Genomic DNA, 19,841 nt, shown 5'->3' on the forward strand with positions numbered 1-19,841 from the left:
CGTAAATGCGCAGGTGCCCTTATGCAACACCTTGCAAAACCAGGAGGTGAGAAAACAGGTTGCACCAGGTCTCTCGTCATCAATTCATGATTTGACATGAAACATGAGGGCCTATGTTTCACAAACCACCAGAGGAAAACAACATATACCGAACGCATGTAAAGGAAATTTGTGACTTGTGCGCAATACACGGACAGTGTATGATCCAGAAATTATATATAATAATGCTTGTAATAAAAGTTGTTCGATCAGCTCATGTACAAATGACAGACCCACACTATCGATACATATGGCTGCTGTGTAACAAGCTTATGAGTTTTGACATGTGCGTCACTATGCAACTATGCAAACCACACGTTTCAGATTCTTATTGCCTAGTGGTTACTGACTATGTGGTTCGAGTTATAGTAGGGTTATGTTCTAGCGATACTTTCTACATTTTATACACTTCCTGTGGTCGACAAAGCCAGACAAAACATTCCAATGGATTTTAGGAAGTGAAATTATTAACAACAGTGACCTTTAAAAGTATCTAAAAAAGGAGAACTAAAAGGGGAACCAGCCAAAGAATAATTTGTGAAAGCAGATAGTGATGTACAAAAAGGTTTATACCTGTAGATCACCAGAAACACTAAAAATGACAAAATAACTCATTATTGCTTCTTAAAAGTAACATTATTTAATTTACAAAAAACACAGCTAAAGTGAATATCCAAAATGTTCTTGATTTTCCAGTTTTATGAGAAATAAAACATTGTACAATAAGAGTAAGAAGTAGATACAAGCATGGGCATGACAGTCAATGTATTCAAGTCATGTTAGGCCGTCTCTGGTTATAATAGCTTAATGCAGTAATAAAAAAAAAGAATGCATAAATGTGTGGTTAAGTTGCTTCTCAAAAGTTTTGTAACGTCTTCATCAATCATGTATCAATCTCTGGTTTGTTCCTTTAAATATAGTATCTGAAGGGAGTCTGTGGCAGTCAGATGAGGTGTAAGATTTAGCGTTAATGCCTCAGTCCCTGAGCAGCCCCAGCCTCTTCAGGGCCACACGGCGGTCATCTCCGTTCTCTGCACGAGGGCAGATCAGCACACTGATGCCTTGTGATCGAGGCAGCTTCTGAGAGTCTCCGGGGTGCTGAAAAGCAGGCAGGGACCTCCGTGAGTCCGGCTCTTTGCTGGTGGCACAGCCCGCCTGCGAACCCTCTCCCTGAGGGCTTAAAAATGCTTTCCCACTCCCCAGAGAGGCGGGGCGCGGCCGATTGTTACGCAGCTGGCTGGGGCTCTGCTTGTTGCTGACGCCCAGGCTGGCCCCATTGGAGTCTTGACTGGCCATATAGCTGCTTAGACCCAGGCCAGAACGCTCCAGGGTGGCTGACTTGACACCAATGACCTTGGGTGGGGTTAGGTGCTTGACCAGGGCAGGAGGGGTGAGAGGGGGAGTATTCACCTGTGCATTAACTGTGGCCTCTGAAACACCTTTGACAGCAGACAGTTCATTGTCTGACAGCAGAGATCCATTGGAGTCACTGAAAGCAGCAGGTACTGGGAAAATTTCAGGAAGCTGGACTGCAGGAGCTGTAGAAGTACCTGATGGTGACACAGCTGCAGCTGTCTGGAGAGGGCCGGAGGCCGGAGATGGGCTGTTGAAACAGGTGTAAGATGCTGTCGAGGGTGGTGTATGTGGAGCTGCTGGGCTGTTTGGAGAAGGAGGAGTTGCCCATGACCTTCTAGTTTTGGGAGAAAGTTTAGGGGTCAGGGCGGGGCCTGAATCTGCCTCATCGCTTTTGAGCAGGCCAAGCTTTCGGAGGGCCTCGATGTGGACCCTCTGGGGGTCCAACAACAGCCGGTCACTGCTAATGGGCACCGAAAGCCCAGAGTTGCCATCAGCCACTGCTGCCTTGTGTGACTTCAGAATGATGTTGGCAGGAAGCTTCTTTGGCTTAGGAGCCACAGCAGGTGGATGTATTTGGGGACCAGAGCTGATGGCTAATGGACTCAGTTCTGGGGGCTTGTTTGGAGGCTCCTGGGTCACTGGGGAGCTCACTGACATTGTCTTCGCAGGAGCTCTCTGGTGTAGCTGCTGCAAGTCAACAGTTGCTCCTGGCCTGTTATTGGATATCCCTGCAGATTGAGGAAGGTCTCTTGCTTTCTCTGGCTGTGGAGGGGGGCCTGGCTCATCCATGAAGTCGGAGGGCGGAGGGATCAGACCTAAATCTACTTCAGAGGCCTTATTAGACTGACCAGGACAAAGCCTGGCATTTGAGACAAGCTTTAGATTACCATTTCCATCTGTGGATAAACACAACACCTCAGTCTGGGTAGCTGATGGGGGGATTTCGCAACCACTGACTGGAGGTTTGGGTTGAGTCATGAGGTTCACTGATGTTTCAAGAGCTGTCATGTTGGCTGCAGAGGCAGGAGAGGACTGTGGTTGTGAGGTTTGATTTAGAGCGTGATGCTCAACTTTGTCTGATTTCTGGTCTCCTCTGGACTCAGACTTGAAACTGGAAATGTCTAAGAAAGAAAAGCACAATTACTGCAGTTAGCATTGCAGTTATTGATGTTATTTTAGGGTAAAATGTGCATGTATACATACATTTACATAAGCAACTGAGAAAATGTAAAACAGAATGTTTCCTGACATGAACATACCATTTACTCTTATCTGACCCATTTTTTTTGCCTGTGATACAGGATCTGGTTCATCATTGGATAAGCCGCTGTCCTCCTGCACGTCTAGAGTTTCAATCATTTTCTCCAGATACATGAGACACGCCCTCTCTTCTGGAGATAAGTGTTCCATATTGTCGTCACTCTGCACACAAAATAAGAGACTGTGAAACATATTACAGATATGAAAAAAAAAAAAAGATTTCAACTCTGAACAGTTTCTCAACTCTTCAGCAATCTCTGTCCTCCGTTTAACCCATGAGCCATTTAAAACACGGCCATGAGAGACAGGACAGGAACAATAGGTCAACGCTGTTTGGTGTTCAAACTGCTGCAAAGGAATGACTAATTATACCACTCCTGTCCTGGTCTTGGCTTTCTGTCATTCTATACTGGCCTGTCAGAAGAATTTATTTCAGGTGACTGCAGGATCTTCTCCCCTCTGGTCACCTTTAAAGAAAACTCTCACTCTAACCCCTCGAAGGCCTCTCTGACTGCATTTCACGTCAAACAGATTCACTTCCTCTCATCATCTCTCACTTGGCCTTCTCATATTGACTGTAAATGTCCATACAGACGTCATTACAACCTGATCTTAGTTCCAAATCTTAGTTCTTTATTTCCCCAGTCCAACAAAAGGACAGAAGCATCGTCAAAAGTAGTGTTATTCAGATAGGCCAGAGGAAACAGTAAAGTGTTGATATGTTGTGTTATGCAACAAACAACAGAGATAAGCAACAGAGTCAGTGGGGCAGAAATGAGATCTACAGCAGCACTCACATAGCAAGAGTTCATGCTGATTACACTGTCGCAGCTACCGGCACTGTCCATATTGCTCAAGGATTCCATGGCAACACCGCCTGGCCACTTGTCACTCTCCGGTACTGCATAAGGACGAGGATGAGGGCAGGACCTGGGCTTCACGGTCCTCTTTTGATTGTGTAAATATCACCAAGAATCAGTCTGAGGAAGAATCTGAAAGGTCAAGGAGAAAATGTCAGAACAGGACAAAAAGACCAAAATGTAAAATCAGATGTGTGGCACCACTTTCTCCACACTGCAAAATGTTTATTTCACTCTATACAATTTGTCAAATACAAGCACGGACCTCACACAAATGGTAAACATGAAATGAAGCCTTCGTTTGAAGCTAAAAATAGTTCACAAAATTAGTTTGTAAACATCACAGCAACAACTATTAATGACAAATCTCTCCATTAGTGTGATGAATGAATGTCATAAATTACAGCTGATAGCTAAATGATCCTCGTAATGTAATAGCTCTCCTATTCAAATGTGCTGTCACGGTCACTGTGAAATATTAAAACATAAGCAGTTATGCCAATTGAGTCATTATATAAATTAATGGGTGAATTAGTAAACATTTTTATTTACACATTAGATGTGGTCTGGATTAATATGAAGTCCATAGATTATTGAGGTTTTGTTATTTTAAAGGATGCGTTTATACAATAGTCAGGTGCCTGTATGAGCATTGAAACAGGCTTTGCTTGCTGTTATTCATCCTGTTGACAGGATCTGATATTTTTTAGACAAATCGATGAATTGAGAAAATAAACTGCAGAGTAATCAGTAATAAAAATAATTGTATTAATTGCAGCCTTAATATATTGTGCTAAGAACAAATTTTCATTATTATTGACATAAGTTTAATGGTTTATTACATTAACAGCTGTAGCAAGGTCTGCTTTCTAAATGATTTCAGCAACAAATAGTAGGAAGAGAATATTTTGCATGTAGCACTCAGGTTATGCTGTACAAATAACTGGAAGTCATGTAGCGATGCTTTAAGCAGTTTATTAATTGGTATTCCGGTCACTATGATTCAGCAATGGAGCGAGAAAGGCTCATCTTTGTTTGTGAAAACGCACGACATACTTCACGTCATGTACAATCTGTGTAAAGACAGATGATATGCCGTGTTATGTTGCAGTACTACACTGCTTACTTGTGTTTTCTGCCTATTATCCTGTGTCTATTACTACTGACAGGTCAGGCATGAGGAAAGCAAAGAATTATTACTGGCTCCTCATCTGCCGTAGGGATACAAGGACTGGGATTTTCAAAATCCTCGGTAATAGACAGCTGATACAGAAACAAATAGGGCAGTTAATGAATTCAGACCATGGAGAAGAGGCCACTTAAGGGAAAGTTCTCAGCTCCTTACCTTCCCTTTTTAGTGATTAAGGTGCATTAGCAAGTGCCAGAAGCAAATACCACCAACAATGACAAATGTTGGAAGCATGAAGGGAAAATATTTGATCAACTCTGTAGTGAATTTTGGCTAAATAGGTCATACAAATGCAATATACTACATCCCAAAACAAAAACTTTACAACCTGTTATATGGCTTATTCATCACGTAGCCTCAGCTGCACAATCAGGTCCAGGTGTGTTCGTGGAAGCAGAGCAAAGCTACCTTTATTGTTCTCTTATCTGAGAGAACGGTTGATTAAACACATAAGAGCATTGGAATTAAAGTTTCCCTTTATGAGTCAGTGTCACTGTCTGCGAATTAGCCTCCAAAGTGACAAGAAAGCCTCTAAGCCTGACAATGCATGAAGGCTGCGAGTTATCATAGTAATTACAGCGGCATGAAGTTCCTCTGAGGACGACCCAGGCAGAGACACTCATTCACCATAAGCAATACGCCCCTCTGCCAGTACAATTATGTGTGACACAAGAAATGTTTCTAAAAAAAAAAAAAAAAAAAAAAATTTTTAAAAATGGGAGCAGCTTCTGAGATGTTTCTTGTAATGGACTGCATGTACATTTCATGACAGCTGCTTAAACAGTGAAAGATTTATCAGTGGAATTTTAAAACTGCAAGATAATGATGACTAAATAAAACATCCCTGAGTCCCTTATTCAGGGCTGTACCATCAAGGACAGGGAGGTCATGTTTTCTGTATGTTTTTCTGTGAATTTGGGGGGGGGGTTTGTGATTAGTAGTTTTTAAAAAAAGGACTCACACAAATGGGGGGCATTTTAGAGGCAGATTCAAGTATTCAATTTATTTCAATATGACTATTTTTACGCCTAAAACTGACGTATACGATTCTGTATTTCTTCACCAGAATTTTATTCCTATACAGAAAATGTAAATAAACAGTTAACTGAACCAGGTTTTGGACCTCAGTTCTTCTAAACCTGTGCTTTCCATTGAGAGGACACCATTTCATCTTAAACATGGATAAACTGTTTAAAAATATTATATATGAGTTAATACATAAAATATGAGTGTTTTTGTGATCTAGAGCAGTAATTCCCAAACTCTTTGGCTCTTGACCCCTTGAAATGAAGATTTGACAAGAAAAAAAATGAACTTAATTTGTCACCATTAAAAATTGTCCATCTTATAAGTCATTTCTTTCTATAATTATTAAATCCTACAAACCTAATTTTCTTAAAACAAGTGAAAACATCTGCAGGTACAGTGCAGTGAGAATTTCAAACTGTGTCCAACAGAAATCAACTTGTTTCAAGAACTGTGTTAGAAATGAGTGTCTGCGTTTTGAAAAAAGAAAGAAGAATGAAGAAAAAGAAAACTATTTTAGAAAATACTCTAGATTGAGAAGATTTACAAACTGAAAAAATGACTTGGTAAGAAGGAAATGTTTGCAGTGATTTTGTGACCGCTCAGGTATGTCTCCCAACCTAGGATATGTCCATCCCAGTTTGGGAAACACTAATCTAGAGCACTGACATTTTGGGCTTGTTGACATGAAGACATAGCAAGGACAGTTGGGGGAAAAACCTGATCACCCACATTTGCACATATTTTCTGGCAACAAAAGCTGGTTGACTAAGCACCTAATGGCTTCCTAATGAAAGCTTTCATAGCTTCTAATCACTGTCCCTCCCATTAGCCCATACAGAACAGCAGAGCAAGGAACAAATGTCCAAGTTTGAGCAGCCAACACCTCTCAAACCTGAAAAAGGCAACAAACCTGTAGGGCAGCAGTGGGAGAGCTCACTACACCCACAGCTGAGTCAGGATTTAATAGTGACAGGAATGTCACTGTGCTTGCTTCCATGTCTTTAAGACAACTCTTAAATTAATCTGAATGCTCTGATGTGACTGGGCATTCCACTTAAATTACAACTTAGCTTTAAACTTAAAAAAAAAAAAAAAAAAGGGAGGATCAGCTCCAGGTCTTAATGTGTTTACAGTGAAAACAGCTGCACAGTTTGTTATAGTGTGTTAGGGGAAAAAAAGGGGGGTCCAAAAAAATGTTAAGTATGTGTTCAAGGGCAGCCAGAGATCTGGTTTAATAAGTAAAAGTAAACAAAAGAACACCAGGTTGTGTAACTCACAACTGGTTGGAGTGAACAGAACTATTTCATTAATGTTTAGCTTGGCACCTTGTCCCACTAAAATGACTATTATTGACATCTATGTGCAAATATTTGTACTGTCCCTGACTCAACCTCTACTCACTAAGCCACCAAATATTCTATGATTAAAAACTTATGATCAATGTGTCATCTTTGAAAAGAAATATGGGCTTCCATAAAGCATGACAGGTGATTAGTAATGCTGATCATATGTGGGAATATTTCTAACACTGGCAGTATTTCACCTGTCCCTCCACAGTGGTGGAAAGTACATTTTCTAAAAGTACTGTACTAAAAATACTATTGAGGTACTTGTACTTTACGTGAGTATTACGATTTTCTGCTACTTTATACTTCGACTCCATTACAATTCAAAGGCAAATACTGTACTTTTTTTACTCCACTACATTAATTTAATAACTTTAGTCACTAGTTACTTTGCAGATTGAGATTAACAATGCAAAATTTAAATCAACAAATAAATGATCATGTATTACTATCGGATAAGATAAGACTCTATTGATCTTGAGAGAAAATTCACAAGCTACCCAGCAGTATATAAAGTAATTCAAATTAGCCCCACCTTTACCACCTGCAATATTAAAAGTAATAAACACTTTAATGAATCAATAATTATAATCCAATAATATATGATTCTGAAATATAATAAGTCATTTTACCTTTTATATTTTTATGCTAATACTTGTACTTAAGTAAAATTTTGAATGCGGGACTTTTACTTGTAACAGAATATTTCTACACTGTGGTATTGCTACTTTTACTTAAGTAGAAGATCTGATCACTTCCTCCCCTTCTGTCTCTCTATTTCAACTCCCCTCGACCCAAACTGCTGAGAACTGACACTGGATGACGCTCTCCGTGCAAACAGGGTCTTTTACACTCGTAAAACCTCATCAACTGCAAGAAGAAATCAAATAAAAGCCTAGAAAAGTCTAACTAGAGGTCATAGTTTGCTGGCTCGCACACACACCAGTCAAAACAAGGGTGATTACATTTTCAGAAAAGCATTGATGCATGGGTTTTTAAAATAACTAAACAAGTTCTTCCTCCTAACTTGTAGCTCCTCTGTGTCCAAACAGAAACAAACTTCGCACTCACTTTAAACGGAACGACTTCCTGATTACTCACCGGAGACGTTAGAGAAATGTAGGCTCGGTTAAACCGTACATCTGTGCGTTAAAAAAGAGAGCTGTTTTCAGATCAGTCCACAGCGGGGGTGCACCTCACTCCTCTCCGAGTCCGGCAGCTGCACTGTTCCTGAAAGGAAAACTAGCCGTCGAGAAGTCACTTACGGAACAGGTGGGAAATAATTGCAGCCAGGTGAGCCAATTAGCTTCCGGGCAGGTTGGTGGGGGTGTGTGTGTGTGTGTGTGTGGCCAGTCAGTGAACGTCTGATCAAGACGTTTCCGAGGAAGAGCCAATTGAATAACTGCAGCCAAATGAACGCAACCTAGATGAGGTGAAATCTATTCTTATCCTCCACAGCAAGCAAGAGCAGTCATATTAAATAAATATGAGCCATTGACTACATTTAGGCTAATGTGTGTAAAGATTTGGACTAATGAGAATAATTTGAAATTTTAAAATCCCTCATGTTTATCAAACTGATCTGCCTAAAAATAATTAATTTCCAAACTGTAATATATCAGCTGTGAGTGGACAAGTTCACTTAAGTTCAACATCAGTGTCCATATATAAAATCAGTAACACTTTCTAATAAGGCACCCTTAAGAAAGGGTTTATAAGTAGTAACTAACGTCTTTATTAATGGTTAATAAATGATTTACTAAAGCTGTAAAGGTTAATTATAAGCCATTAATAAGAACAACTTCATGAATAACCCGTTTGGCTGCTGTTTATCATCCTCCAGAATGACATTTTGTCTTTAATTAGGCTAATGAAGAAGACCCCTCCAATGGACTGTATTATTAACAAGTTATTAACAATAACAACATTACAGTTGCAGTGTTGATGGATTACCCATTATTAATAACATGTGTAAATGCAGACTTGTGGGTGTATTAGAAACTGTGAAACCCATGAGTAGTTATTAATGTAGTTATTAATATATGACACTTAAAACTGCATTGTTACCAAATAGAAACGATGAGCACCAGCTATCGGGACCTGGTAGCCCCAAACTTGTTCTTATTAATGTTATTAATGTCATCTAAACAATCTATAAAGCTTATGGTTAAGAAATGTACTACATATAAATCCTATTTAAAGGGTGCCTCATTAGAAAGTGGTACCATAACATCTGTCTGTGAGGTGTCAGAGAGGAGGATGCTGGCCAAACTACATGCCATCTTGGACAGTGTCTCCCACCCGCTCCATGGCGTGCTGGTCAAGCAAAGGAGCACCTTCAGCGGAAGACTCATCCCATCAAAAAGCACCGCAGAGTGCCACAGGAAGTAATTCCTGCCTGTGGCCATCAAACTCTTTAACTCCTCCCTCTAAGTGTTAGTCTCCATGACCCTAGGTCACTAAACTGGACATTGATCATTACATCTCTGCCATACTTGAATAATTGTGCAATATTCTGTGTACTACTCCTGTGCAATATTTAGTTTTCCCATGTTTGTTTTTCCTATTTATTGACATTGATATTATATACCTCCATTACTGCTGTGCAATATCTTAATAATAAAGGCGAGCTGCTGTAACAAAGAGTTTTCCTTCGGGGATCAATAAAGTATTTCTGATTCTGATTCTGAACAAATACCACATGGCTTTTTTGACAAATTGTTTTCATTGTTTACAGGCTGGACTCCGTGTGCACGTTGGTGTATGTGAACAAAGCAGGCCTATCTGCAGATATGAGCCTCACAATCAGGACAAGCCCATCTGTTTTCCAGGAACAGCAGCATACATCTGTGACTAAGTCTGTTGCATATCTATGAAAATGAGCAATGTGTAAATTAATTTTCCCATCTGCCCCAGAAATAATCATCATCTGATCTGTTGTTCTATTGATGTTTTCATGTTGGCCAATGACATCACATATCATAAAGTACATGTTTTGCATACCAGCAGTCGTATCACAGATATGAGACAGCTTTAGTGTAGGTGATTTAAGGGTAATGTCACATGACATGTTTGGCTATAATGTGCATAATGCGATCCAGCAAGCAAAATATTTACAGTAGTGAGAATGTTTTAAAATGTTTAGAAGTTGCCTATGCTTACTTTACCTTTACCAGTGTAATTTGTAGCTTAAAGCAATAAGCTATTTTAGGTTCTTGGAAAAGTCTTTACAGTATAACAACAACTTCCTGATTTCCAAAACAAAAAGTGTCACAGACAGTATAAACCTTTTTATGGTTTTCAGCCCCATTACTGCATAGCTATCAGAAATCAGATGAATAAAAATCAGGTAACACATTATTATTTACTTAACTATTTTGTCAACTATTTGCTGCAAGTTAGATCAATTTTTTTTCTGAATCCAGCATTATTTAAAAAAAAAAAAAAGAAGTTTGGTTCTCTAGAATAAGACAACACTAAGAAAATATGAAAAGACCAACTGCTGGTTGGATCTATTTATAAAAAATAAATAGGATTTTACCACCTATTTATACATTCGCAAACTCCAGAATTATTTTGAGGCAACTGTTAAACTAGGTGTTATTGTTGACATATTTCACAGCAGTTGGCATTTGAATTATAGCTGTAGTAATTTTCTTCTGTTGACTCGTGGAGCTGCACAACCTGGAACAGGGACAATTTGAAAAATGTACAATATTTGAATTAATCTCAGCTTATAAAAGTAAGCAAGGACACAAAATCAACAGAACACAGTGGTTCTTAGCGTTTTTCTAACCTAAAGTTTCAGACTTGTGAAGTTTGTAAAGTCACAACAGAATTAAAGGTCTTCACAGATCAACATTAGGGTAAATGGAGTCAAGTGGACAAGGAACTTTAAAAAGTTTGTCCTAATAAAATGCTTTTTGGACTCCTAATGTCACTGCAGTCTGTTCCTACTGCAGCAGTTTGTTGTTTAGACTGACAGAAGCATGTGTATCTGGACCTCTGTGCTTTTATCTCATGTACTATATTACACCAGCACTGGCTCTGAGCTGCTGCTATCCATCCTTCAGCAAAGAAAGGTTTATGAAATGGATGTGTAGGGTGGAGACCAAACATTTCATCGTGGCACATCCACTGACCTTGTTTGTCCTCTGATCGATACACTCTTAAGGCATAAATACACAGTGTTACCTTGGGCTGTGATACCTGCGGCAGAACTGCAGGTTGTCAAAATCTGACAAAAAACTCTGTTGGGAAAGTTGGGGGAAAAGAATGCAAAAAGTTCCTTGGTAACATTAAAGATCAGTGAATGGACAAATAAAGAGTCAACAGGGACAGCATTTCTAATTGCGCCATTTATTAGTTGTACAATTATGAAAAATAATCATAAAAAAAGACTGGAAGCCCAAGATTATTTACAATCTTTTTTTCTGAAGTGAGGTCCCTCTTCTGAGTCATTGTTTTCTCAGCCTTTTATTTTTTTTAAAATCACAGGGTATTTATTCACGATATGTTTAACTTTATAAGACATAGTCCTTTTCTCTCTTTTGACAAACGTCAAAAATTAACATACGTACATACATACATATACATATATATAGATATCTATAAAAGCAAAAATCATTCAAGTATCAAAATACAGACCGCTAGATTCATGTACAATATCATTCTCATCATTGTTGTCATCAGATTAGTCCCAAAATATCTCTCCTGATCCATAGCAATGTGCAAAAGCAGAACGGGACCAGGCTGATGGCTGAAGGTGCCGACGCCAGCGAGCTGAAGACAGTGTACCATAGAGTTATCGTACTGGCCTGACAACGTACCACATATACAACGGTTAAATCAAAACGACCTGACTATGTACCCATATACACATCGGCTGACCAAGAAGTACCATTAACAGTCAACATACTGGGAGTTAGCTAGGAGAATCATGCTATGTCCTATTGTTCTGTTCTGCAGCTAAAATCTAAAGACGTACCAGCCTGCATGGCAGGTTTGGTGTATAATCTTGCCTATATTAACTGAACAAAGGAGCAGGGAAGGAGAGAGAGAACTGCAGTGAACCACACCTGATCCAGTTCCAGCATTAGGACACATATTTGCCCTACAATTAAAACATAGAAGAAGAAAAAAAAAAAGAGAACACTTTCAAATCAAATAAAAGCCACTCCCGTTATATTATTATTATAGAACAGCCTTTGTAGTGTCAGTTCCTCTGCCCTTTGAGTTTGGTTAGAGTTCCTCCCATGCAAGATTACATTGTTTATCACAGCTATACATTGTGGATGAGAAGCTACAATGTGTGGATACAGGACGAATAATCCAGGAAGGAGTGTGTACCTATAGTGTGAGGTCTCTGTCTGATGTACCTTTGTATCATAACAAAAAAAAAATAAAATAAAGTTCCTCATCTCAGCCACTTCGCCTTTAACCACAATTTCTGCATGGAAGCAATGCAGGTACATTTCCTGAAAGAGTAAACAATAACTCTCTATGAGGGAGGCCTGATAGGTGTTAGGAGGCAACAATTCATTTCTCAGGAAATCCATAAAGCATAACAAATACATCTGACTGGCACAACCATCACTTTCCAACAGACAGGAAGCTAAATGGAGGTGTGTGTGTGCATGTGGAGTGCTGAAGTCGGTGAGGTCAGATGAACGATGGACTGTGCAGTGTTGAAAGCTTTACATCTGTTTGTCTCCGGCCCCGTGTGTTACTGTGGTGAGCACGATCCAAACTGGTGGTGTGATCTGCTGCATAAGAAGTGGATCACTTTTCCAACAAAACATCCTACCCACCATGCAACAGGACTCATTCCTGTCCTTTCTTACTGGCTGGGAGTGGCCACAGTGTTCAGCTATAGGGAAGGGACACAGACACACGCACACAAAGCAGTGAGGTTAAAATAAAGTTTTAAAAAAATAACATTGAACTAATGGACACAAACAGCTTGATGGTGACGGATTACCCCCCCCACTCCCTCTTACAATGATTAACTTGTTTCACCAGCAGCCGTGAAATATTAACCTGGTGTGATTGGCAAAACAAAAGGCAATGCTGACAGGATGAAAGTAGAAGGCCTTTGTTGTGAAAAGAAGAAAAAAGACAGGACAGAGGAAGATGCACTTATTCTTACACATTTGGGGATTTGGTAAAAGTGCTTAGTTATAGTTAGTTCACTCCAGAAGCAGCATCAGGTTTAAATCCTGGTGCTCTGATTGATAGACAGAGCATGCCAGTCTTCAGAAGGTTTGGACTGTCTATTTTCTGGAGCAGCAAGGACCACTAACATGCAGGTCCATATTAGCCTGTATGCCCTATTCTGATCCCCCTTTCCCCCCATAGAAAATCCCCCAAAATGCTTACTTCTTTAGCTCCAAAAAGGACCTTATCACAGTGCTAGGATCTTAGCCTTCTTTGGCTTTGAGCAGACCACTGACAGTGAAAAATATCCCCCTGCGTAACCTCTAACACCATGGCCTCTGAATCCCATTGAACAGAAACAGTCCAACTGACGCATAGAATTACAGAACCAGTTTCTCAGTTTCCTCAGGAAACATGTCCATCCAGGTTTCAGGATGTGTGCAGTGGGTCACTCTTGGCTGCGGTAAATCAGATTTTCTCAGCACTCGGGAGAAGTCAGGAGTTGAAAGATCAGAGTGAAAAGCCTCAGAGTGGCCATTGCCTAATGGAGCAGGAAAAGCACCAAGAAAAAAAGAGCTTATCACCAAGAGTCAATAGTGGGACGTTGACGGGGAAAAAAAGGAAGCACTGTACACAGAGTTCAGGAAGCATATAAGTTAAACAGAGAAGGCAAAAACAGTGAAGGTGAGTGGCAGGCTGGGAGTGTGAGTGATACCAGCTAGAAGAGGGTTGATAAAGTGGAAGGATTGCACTAATAATCAATAAAAAGTGTAGGAGTGGTCGTGGTTTAGCATAAGGGAGGAGCAAAGCACTCGGTTAACTGTCGCAGGTTGTGTAGTTTTTAAATGAGGACACAAGTGATGGCTGAGGGGAGACAGGGGAGGGCAGGGGTCCAGCCCAGAGAGAGCGAGGCAGAATCACAGTGAAAGGCACACAGAAGGAGGGGAAGAAAAGGGGGGTAGGGTTGGGGGGTTGGGGGGTTGGGGGGATTGGGGTGGAAGAGACCAGGCCCAGAAGTCAGAAGGAAGAGGGGTCCACTCAGAATATGGTGGTCTCGTACTTAGTGCTGATAGTGCGCTTGGATTCCTTGGGGTCCACGAGCCACGTGGCGCTGCCCTGGGACTGAGAATCCCCCTCCTGTTCCACAATGTCCCCCTGTAAACACAAACAGAGGGCATAAAACTCTCGGCCTCTCAACAGCAGTGGACCTTAAGCAATTAACTCGTTTAAAATCAGCCAGTAACGGTTGGGGCTGAATCACAGAGGGAAAGGAGCCTCAAAATCATGTCCAGTGACTGTTTACATGCAGATGAACCCTTCTGTTGGCCTTATGCTACTTAATGTCTTATTTGGAAGTCTTATATACACATTTTGTGATAATGCATACATCCCTATTGCCATTAATCAAGAGAAGATCTTCTCACCAACAGGCGGCAATGTCTTGTGTTGACATTTACCCAAAATTGACCCATAAAGCTTTGTAAGTCCAAGTCTGTGTTTGCGAATAATAATGAACGGAGTAATTTCACTACCACGGCAAAGCAATATAAATAATATTAACTATTATAATCTATATCTTATCTTTATATCTATATCTTTATATTATAAAACCTTTTCTTGTGTATTTTACTTTGGTGTGTTTTTAAAATCACGTTTATGTACTGCTTATAATTGCTTAACAGGGGGACATAAAGTAAAGTGTCACCAAATCATATTGGCTTCCCATTAACTTATTATATGTGGAGACAGTTGCAGGAGAGTAATCAAGTTTTACTTTGTTAATTAACTTTTTTTCTCCATGTAAAATGTCATTTGAACTGTGTCATCTTATTCTTAAAAGTCATAAAAGTCACATCCAAAAATGTTCCCCTTCATAAAAAGTGAACTCAATTGACAATCTCATCACAAGTTCCAAGCTTGCAAGTTTAATAGCTTGCTCTGGAGCTTTCAGTTTTCAGTAGTAGGTGGATTTTTATACATGTGCCTTTACTTACTACTGACACAAAACTTCAGTAAAGTCACAGTACTTGTAGGTCATTGCAGCGCTACAGGCACTGAATGGGCTTCTCTGTGAATGTAAACATGGCTTATGTAACTACCAAACTGTCACTAGGGGGCGCCTGAGTCAAAAGTAATATTCAAAGCATTCATCAGTCCACATGTGGCTAAGTGTAGGGAAGTGTGGCTCATCTATATTTATATTTTCTACAAACAATAGTAAAACATACAATAACAGCAATATAAAGGCACATAGAAAAAATGGGTTAAAGAAACAAATGGAGGATTATGGGGTATTTAGGGCAGTGAGAGAAAAAAAAATGAAGGCTGAAAAAACTGCGAGAGGATGGAGATGGGAGAGGATGAGACGAGGATGTGAAGGCAGCACCTGGGCAGCAGGGCTGGCAGAGTGCAGCGGTAGGAAGGAGGGACGGTGGGTGGTGCAGGTGTAACAGTAACAGCAACGACTGTCGAGGGGAGGAGAGTCCTGGGAGAGATAAACAACGCCAAAAGGAGAGAGAAGAGGAAGACACAGAGAGACAAGAAGAGGAAGAGGAAGAAGAACAGAAAGAGCACAAGAGAAACAGGCAGGCTTGAAAGAGAATAAAATAGAGAAATTCACATAGATTTGAATAGTATGAGACAGGAGGAGTCTGATATAGCCAACACAGATCAGACTGTGGCAGCTTACGGGTGTGGATGTGTGTAACTGTGGGAGTGTGAGGCAGGGCGTTTCTAGAAAAGTGCATTTGATTAAATAAAGGTTGAAAATGTGTATAGCAAAACAGAAAGGTGAGGGAAGCACAGACACAGAGAAAGTGACAGTAAACATCACATTCTTACATGATTCTTTTGAGTTCATTAAGCAGCAGCTGGAGATGTGTGAATGGTCCCTGAGTTGTAGTTACCCCATTTATATTCAGCACAAACTCACTTCTTAATGGTTTAATGCAAATGGCCAGACAAACATCAGCACATTGTAATAATAATGATGTGAAAAGCTGTAGACTGATACAAATGTTCTAAGACTTGTCTAATGTGTTTTGAGGATTTTATTTGCAAAGGCTAGAATTATGTTTCCCTAAAAACAGAATTATTAAATAAGGTGTCAGTAATGTATGATATGCTTCAGTTTTAGAGGCACAACCTCACCTACTTCCAAAGTGCATGGAGAAGGGAAAAAAGTCCCCAACACTCGTAGTATAAATAACTTTATTTCATCCTTATTCCATGATTTCTAAGCGGATTATGAATGCTTATTTGCAATGGACATCAGAGATAATGATATCCTCAGGAAGTGTAAGTCCATCTGAATCCAAACATATGTGTATCATGTTTGTATGTTCAGATTTGACTGAGAAAGAGTAAGAATTTTGATGCAAATTGTGGCAATCTGTCGCTAAGGGTTTTAAAGTACCTTAACTGCCTCCATGAGCTGTGTGTCACATCACATCACACTGCTGCTCCAACTGCTGACCGTGTTGATAAGCGGGCCAAATCAGAGCGCTAACTACAATAACTAAATTCCCCTTGTTTTCAGAACACTGGCATACACCTGTCCCTTTCACCTCCCGCATACTTGCACTGCAATAGCAGAACTTATACTAGTCTTTGTGCCTCTATTAAAATGTGGCCAATAAACTAATTCATAAAATGTTCATACATTTATGTGTGTACTGTATATGGTGTCTTGTGCTACAATATGTTTAATGTCCAACTCACCGCTGACTTTCGTACACTGCCTCGTGGTTTGGGTACAGGTCGACTGGACTTGGTCTCAATGACCTCTGGACCGGGTCCCACTGGGAGGTTCTGGTGCTGTTTGGTCCTCTGGGCCTGGAGAGCCAGCTGATAGGCTACCTCAAACGCCTGGCCAAGCGTCAGTATAATCTCATAGGTCAGGTTCTATACAGAAAGGGAGAAAGAGGAAGGGCAGGTAACCCTTTTTAAGTATTCTGGACTCCCAACACTATACTCAGCTTGCAGTGAGACAGCAAAATGATATAAGAATAAAGTTTTGTTTCCCTAAAACTTCTTCAAAACAAAATTGCATAACAAGGAGAAGTGGCAGTAATCTCGGGAGTATTTTGCAGCAGCAAGCAGCTCCCCCTCAGTACCTGAACCGGATACATCTGCTGTAGCTTAGTATTAAAGCTGCTGCTGCACTCTATTGTTGTACTCTGACAGCTTCCAAATATGAACAAGCACCTAAAGACTAAAGACAGAGGATTCCAGCTTCACACTACATGCCTGGGGAAGTTGAAAAAGCAATCATATGGTGGGAACAGACACAGAACATAGAGCTTTGAAATCATCTGCATATCCTTCGCTGAAGAATCTGCCCTGAGGCAAATACGTTGTCTGTTTACTTAATGCCTCATTTTGCCTCTTGCCTGACATGACCAGCTCTGTGTTCCCTCTCTGTGTGGTGAGGATGGTGGCTGGTGGAGGCTGATAGCAGCAGTATGGTCAATACATTTTAAAATAACTAAACACATCATATGACTGCTGTGGCCTTTGATAGTTATCAAACTGCTTTAGCACTGCTGAGGGGCAGCCCCTTGTTTCAGCCCCACAGTGGACATCACAGAGCTCATAGAACCACAGTAACCCAGAGGAAACTGAGCGTTGTGAGGCTGACTTTAATCTGGAATGACCCTGGCTGCATTATAAGGCAGATTAGCAGAATAATTATCATATCTCAGGGGGGACAGAGTAGGTAATGGAGGGCTAGTTATCATGGAGTACTGAAGTGTGACACCTTGAAGAGATAGGGCAGTCTTGAGATAACAGTGTTGACCGTGCAGGCTGTCACATCTCGTCAGTGTAACTGCGGGAGGTGATGTTGGAGGAATTCAAATTTACCAGAGAGGATGTTTTAAACACTAGAAATTCTCCTTCTAGTATTTTCACCTTGTTTGTGTTAAAAACCAGCTGACATAATTTACTCTGAGACAGATAAACCAGTGTGTTTTCAGTTGAACATAGGAGACGGGACAGTGAGGGTGTCCTTACCACGTCTACTGTGCTGAATACATGGCAGTAGTGGTGGCTGGTCTGCAGGTCCTTGGTGATGTAGGCAAATGTGCACAAGTCCTCTGGGTCCTGGGCTGCACACGAAATATTACGGATCTCATGCTCTGCAATGATGTTCTGCACCGAGAAAAGAGGTGGCACAAGACTCAGTAATGGGAGTATACAGACAATAAATCTGATGGTATTATCACAACACAAACAGAATATCAACCTATGTCACGTAGAACTGCAATGCTATAAGTGGTGCATTATGTATATCACAAAATTAATAATTTAGGATTTATAAATATGACAAGTGACGGCCAGTAAAGAGGAGACATGGAGGCATAAATCGTGTTTCACAGCCATCACAAGTGTAGCCATACAAAGTAATACCGAGCAGAGCTTTCAAGGCAACCTTATTTTTTTTCATAATGTCAAATAAATTTCAATATGAGCAAACTTGCTCCTTGTCAGGAAATACAAACACGAACAAATCTGGCACAACTTGCAGGCATGACATTTACAATCACAGAAAAGAAACAGCGTGATGTTTGTCTGTAACGCGTTCATGCACATGATCTCAAAATATTACAACACTGGGTGCACTGGGTTCAATTTAATGTATAACATGACTCTAGAGACACACAAGGTTAAAAAGTGAACTTTCACACCAAGCAGGGCAGTGTGTGCACGTAGTAGCTAACCTTATTGGCTGCATCAATGAACTTTACACCTTTGTAGGTGATCGAGAGGACGATGGTAGGGACTTTTCTCATTTGTTCTGTTGACCTCTGGAGGGAAAAAGGACATTAAGGTGATTTACCCTTCACTTATACAATATGTATCATGTCCTGTGTTTGTCTTCTGAGACTGGACAAGAAACTTGTAGCATACCCGCATTTTGGCACAGGCATCCTGCGTGGACTCGGTACCCCGTAGATCCTTAATAAGCATGGAACCGAGGTACTACAGGGGAATAGGAGAGATGTTGGTGTATATGTTCAATGAAAACTGCATTATGTAGGAAGGAGAAAAGCGTGAACGTACACTGGCTTCGTAGGCGCAGGATTCAAAGATGAGTTTCTCGGGTTGGTGATGCCAGTTCTGGACTGGGGCGTACGGTGCTGCCAGGCTTGGCGGCCGCAGGGTCAGACGGGGCTCTCGATGCCGATCTTCATAGCGTTCCTGGAAAAAAAGACACTACAGCACATACTGGAGGACATAATGTACAGATGAAATGAGGGACAGAGATAAACCTAAACATACGTGTGATCTGTGTCGTTCACTGCGATATCTTTGGGTAACATCATAGTCAGTATCTGGTACTTTTTTCCTCCCTGGCTCTCCCACTGGCAGCAGAGGGTCCATTGAGCGTCCTGTGTAGGTTTCCATCTGACTGAGGGGAGACGAGGTCTGGGATCCAGGCAGGTCTTGGCACTAGAGAGACAGAGCCGGACACGGTTAGTTATCCCATGATGAACAGTGATCGCCCTTCTTCTATCTTCAACCTGCAAAATTTCAATAATTGAAACTAACAGAGCCAAGCCTGAGAGGAGGGAAAACCATCAACCTCTCATTCATCCCTACTTA

The 19,841-nt window shown here is 40.7% G+C and overlaps 2 protein-coding genes and 1 long non-coding RNA gene across 24 annotated transcripts in view; 1 reads left to right on the plus strand and 2 right to left on the minus strand.

The window, feature by feature from the left end:
• Positions 1–217: 217 nt before the first annotated feature.
• Positions 218–8,337, minus strand: LOC122883170 (specifically androgen-regulated gene protein). The gene is made up of 4 exons (XM_044211497.1): positions 8,181–8,337; positions 3,453–3,647; positions 2,655–2,817; positions 218–2,516 (listed from the first exon to the last, which is right to left on the minus strand). The coding sequence occupies exons 2-4, from the start codon at positions 3,519–3,521 to the stop codon at positions 1,015–1,017; spliced, it is 1,734 nt and encodes a 577-aa protein (XP_044067432.1). The 5' UTR covers positions 3,522–3,647; positions 8,181–8,337; the 3' UTR covers positions 218–1,014.
• On the plus strand, positions 8,265–12,237 carry LOC122883171. The gene is made up of 2 exons (XR_006379573.1): positions 8,265–8,372; positions 9,817–12,237. It is a non-coding gene; the product is annotated as an uncharacterized LOC122883171 (long non-coding RNA).
• Positions 11,423–19,841, minus strand: part of LOC122883167 (ankyrin repeat and SAM domain-containing protein 1A-like) — a 65,957-nt gene continuing 57,538 nt past the window's right edge. For 11 of the 22 annotated variants that reach the window (XM_044211485.1, XM_044211476.1, XM_044211474.1 and 8 more), the window contains 10 exons: positions 19,518–19,688; positions 19,299–19,436; positions 19,146–19,217; positions 18,956–19,042; positions 18,249–18,386; positions 16,956–17,138; positions 15,925–15,968; positions 15,622–15,720; positions 14,296–14,390; positions 11,423–12,948 (listed from right to left, as the gene is read on the minus strand). In XM_044211485.1, coding sequence (XP_044067420.1) covers positions 12,776–12,948; positions 14,296–14,390; positions 15,622–15,720; positions 15,925–15,968; positions 16,956–17,138; positions 18,249–18,386; positions 18,956–19,042; positions 19,146–19,217; positions 19,299–19,436; positions 19,518–19,688 — 1,200 coding nt within the window. In that variant the 3' untranslated portion in view covers positions 11,423–12,775. Of the gene's footprint in view, positions 14,391–15,621; positions 15,721–15,924; positions 15,969–16,955; positions 17,139–18,248; positions 18,387–18,955; positions 19,043–19,145; positions 19,218–19,298; positions 19,437–19,517; positions 19,689–19,841 lie in introns of all 22 variants that reach the window. The other 11 variants (XM_044211492.1, XM_044211493.1, XM_044211486.1 and 8 more) reach the window with 8 other exon arrangements.

This window comes from Siniperca chuatsi, linkage group LG10 (assembly GCF_020085105.1).
Source record: "Siniperca chuatsi isolate FFG_IHB_CAS linkage group LG10, ASM2008510v1, whole genome shotgun sequence".
In the NCBI taxonomy this organism is placed as follows: domain Eukaryota; kingdom Metazoa; phylum Chordata; class Actinopteri; order Centrarchiformes; family Sinipercidae; genus Siniperca; species Siniperca chuatsi.

Bases quoted from the DNA above. Each gene is read 5' to 3' on its own strand.
- LOC122883170 (XM_044211497.1), bottom strand. From the start codon at position 3,521: ATGGAATCCTTGAGCAATATGGACAGTGCCGGTAGCTGCGACAGTGTA. The intron at 2,818-3,452 runs GTGAGTGCTGCT...TTTTGTGTGCAG, and splicing joins TCAGCATGAACTCTTGCTAT to AGTGACGACAATATGGAACA. The intron at 2,517-2,654 runs GTATGTTCATGT...TTTCTTTCTTAG, and splicing joins GGGTCAGATAAGAGTAAATG to ACATTTCCAGTTTCAAGTCT.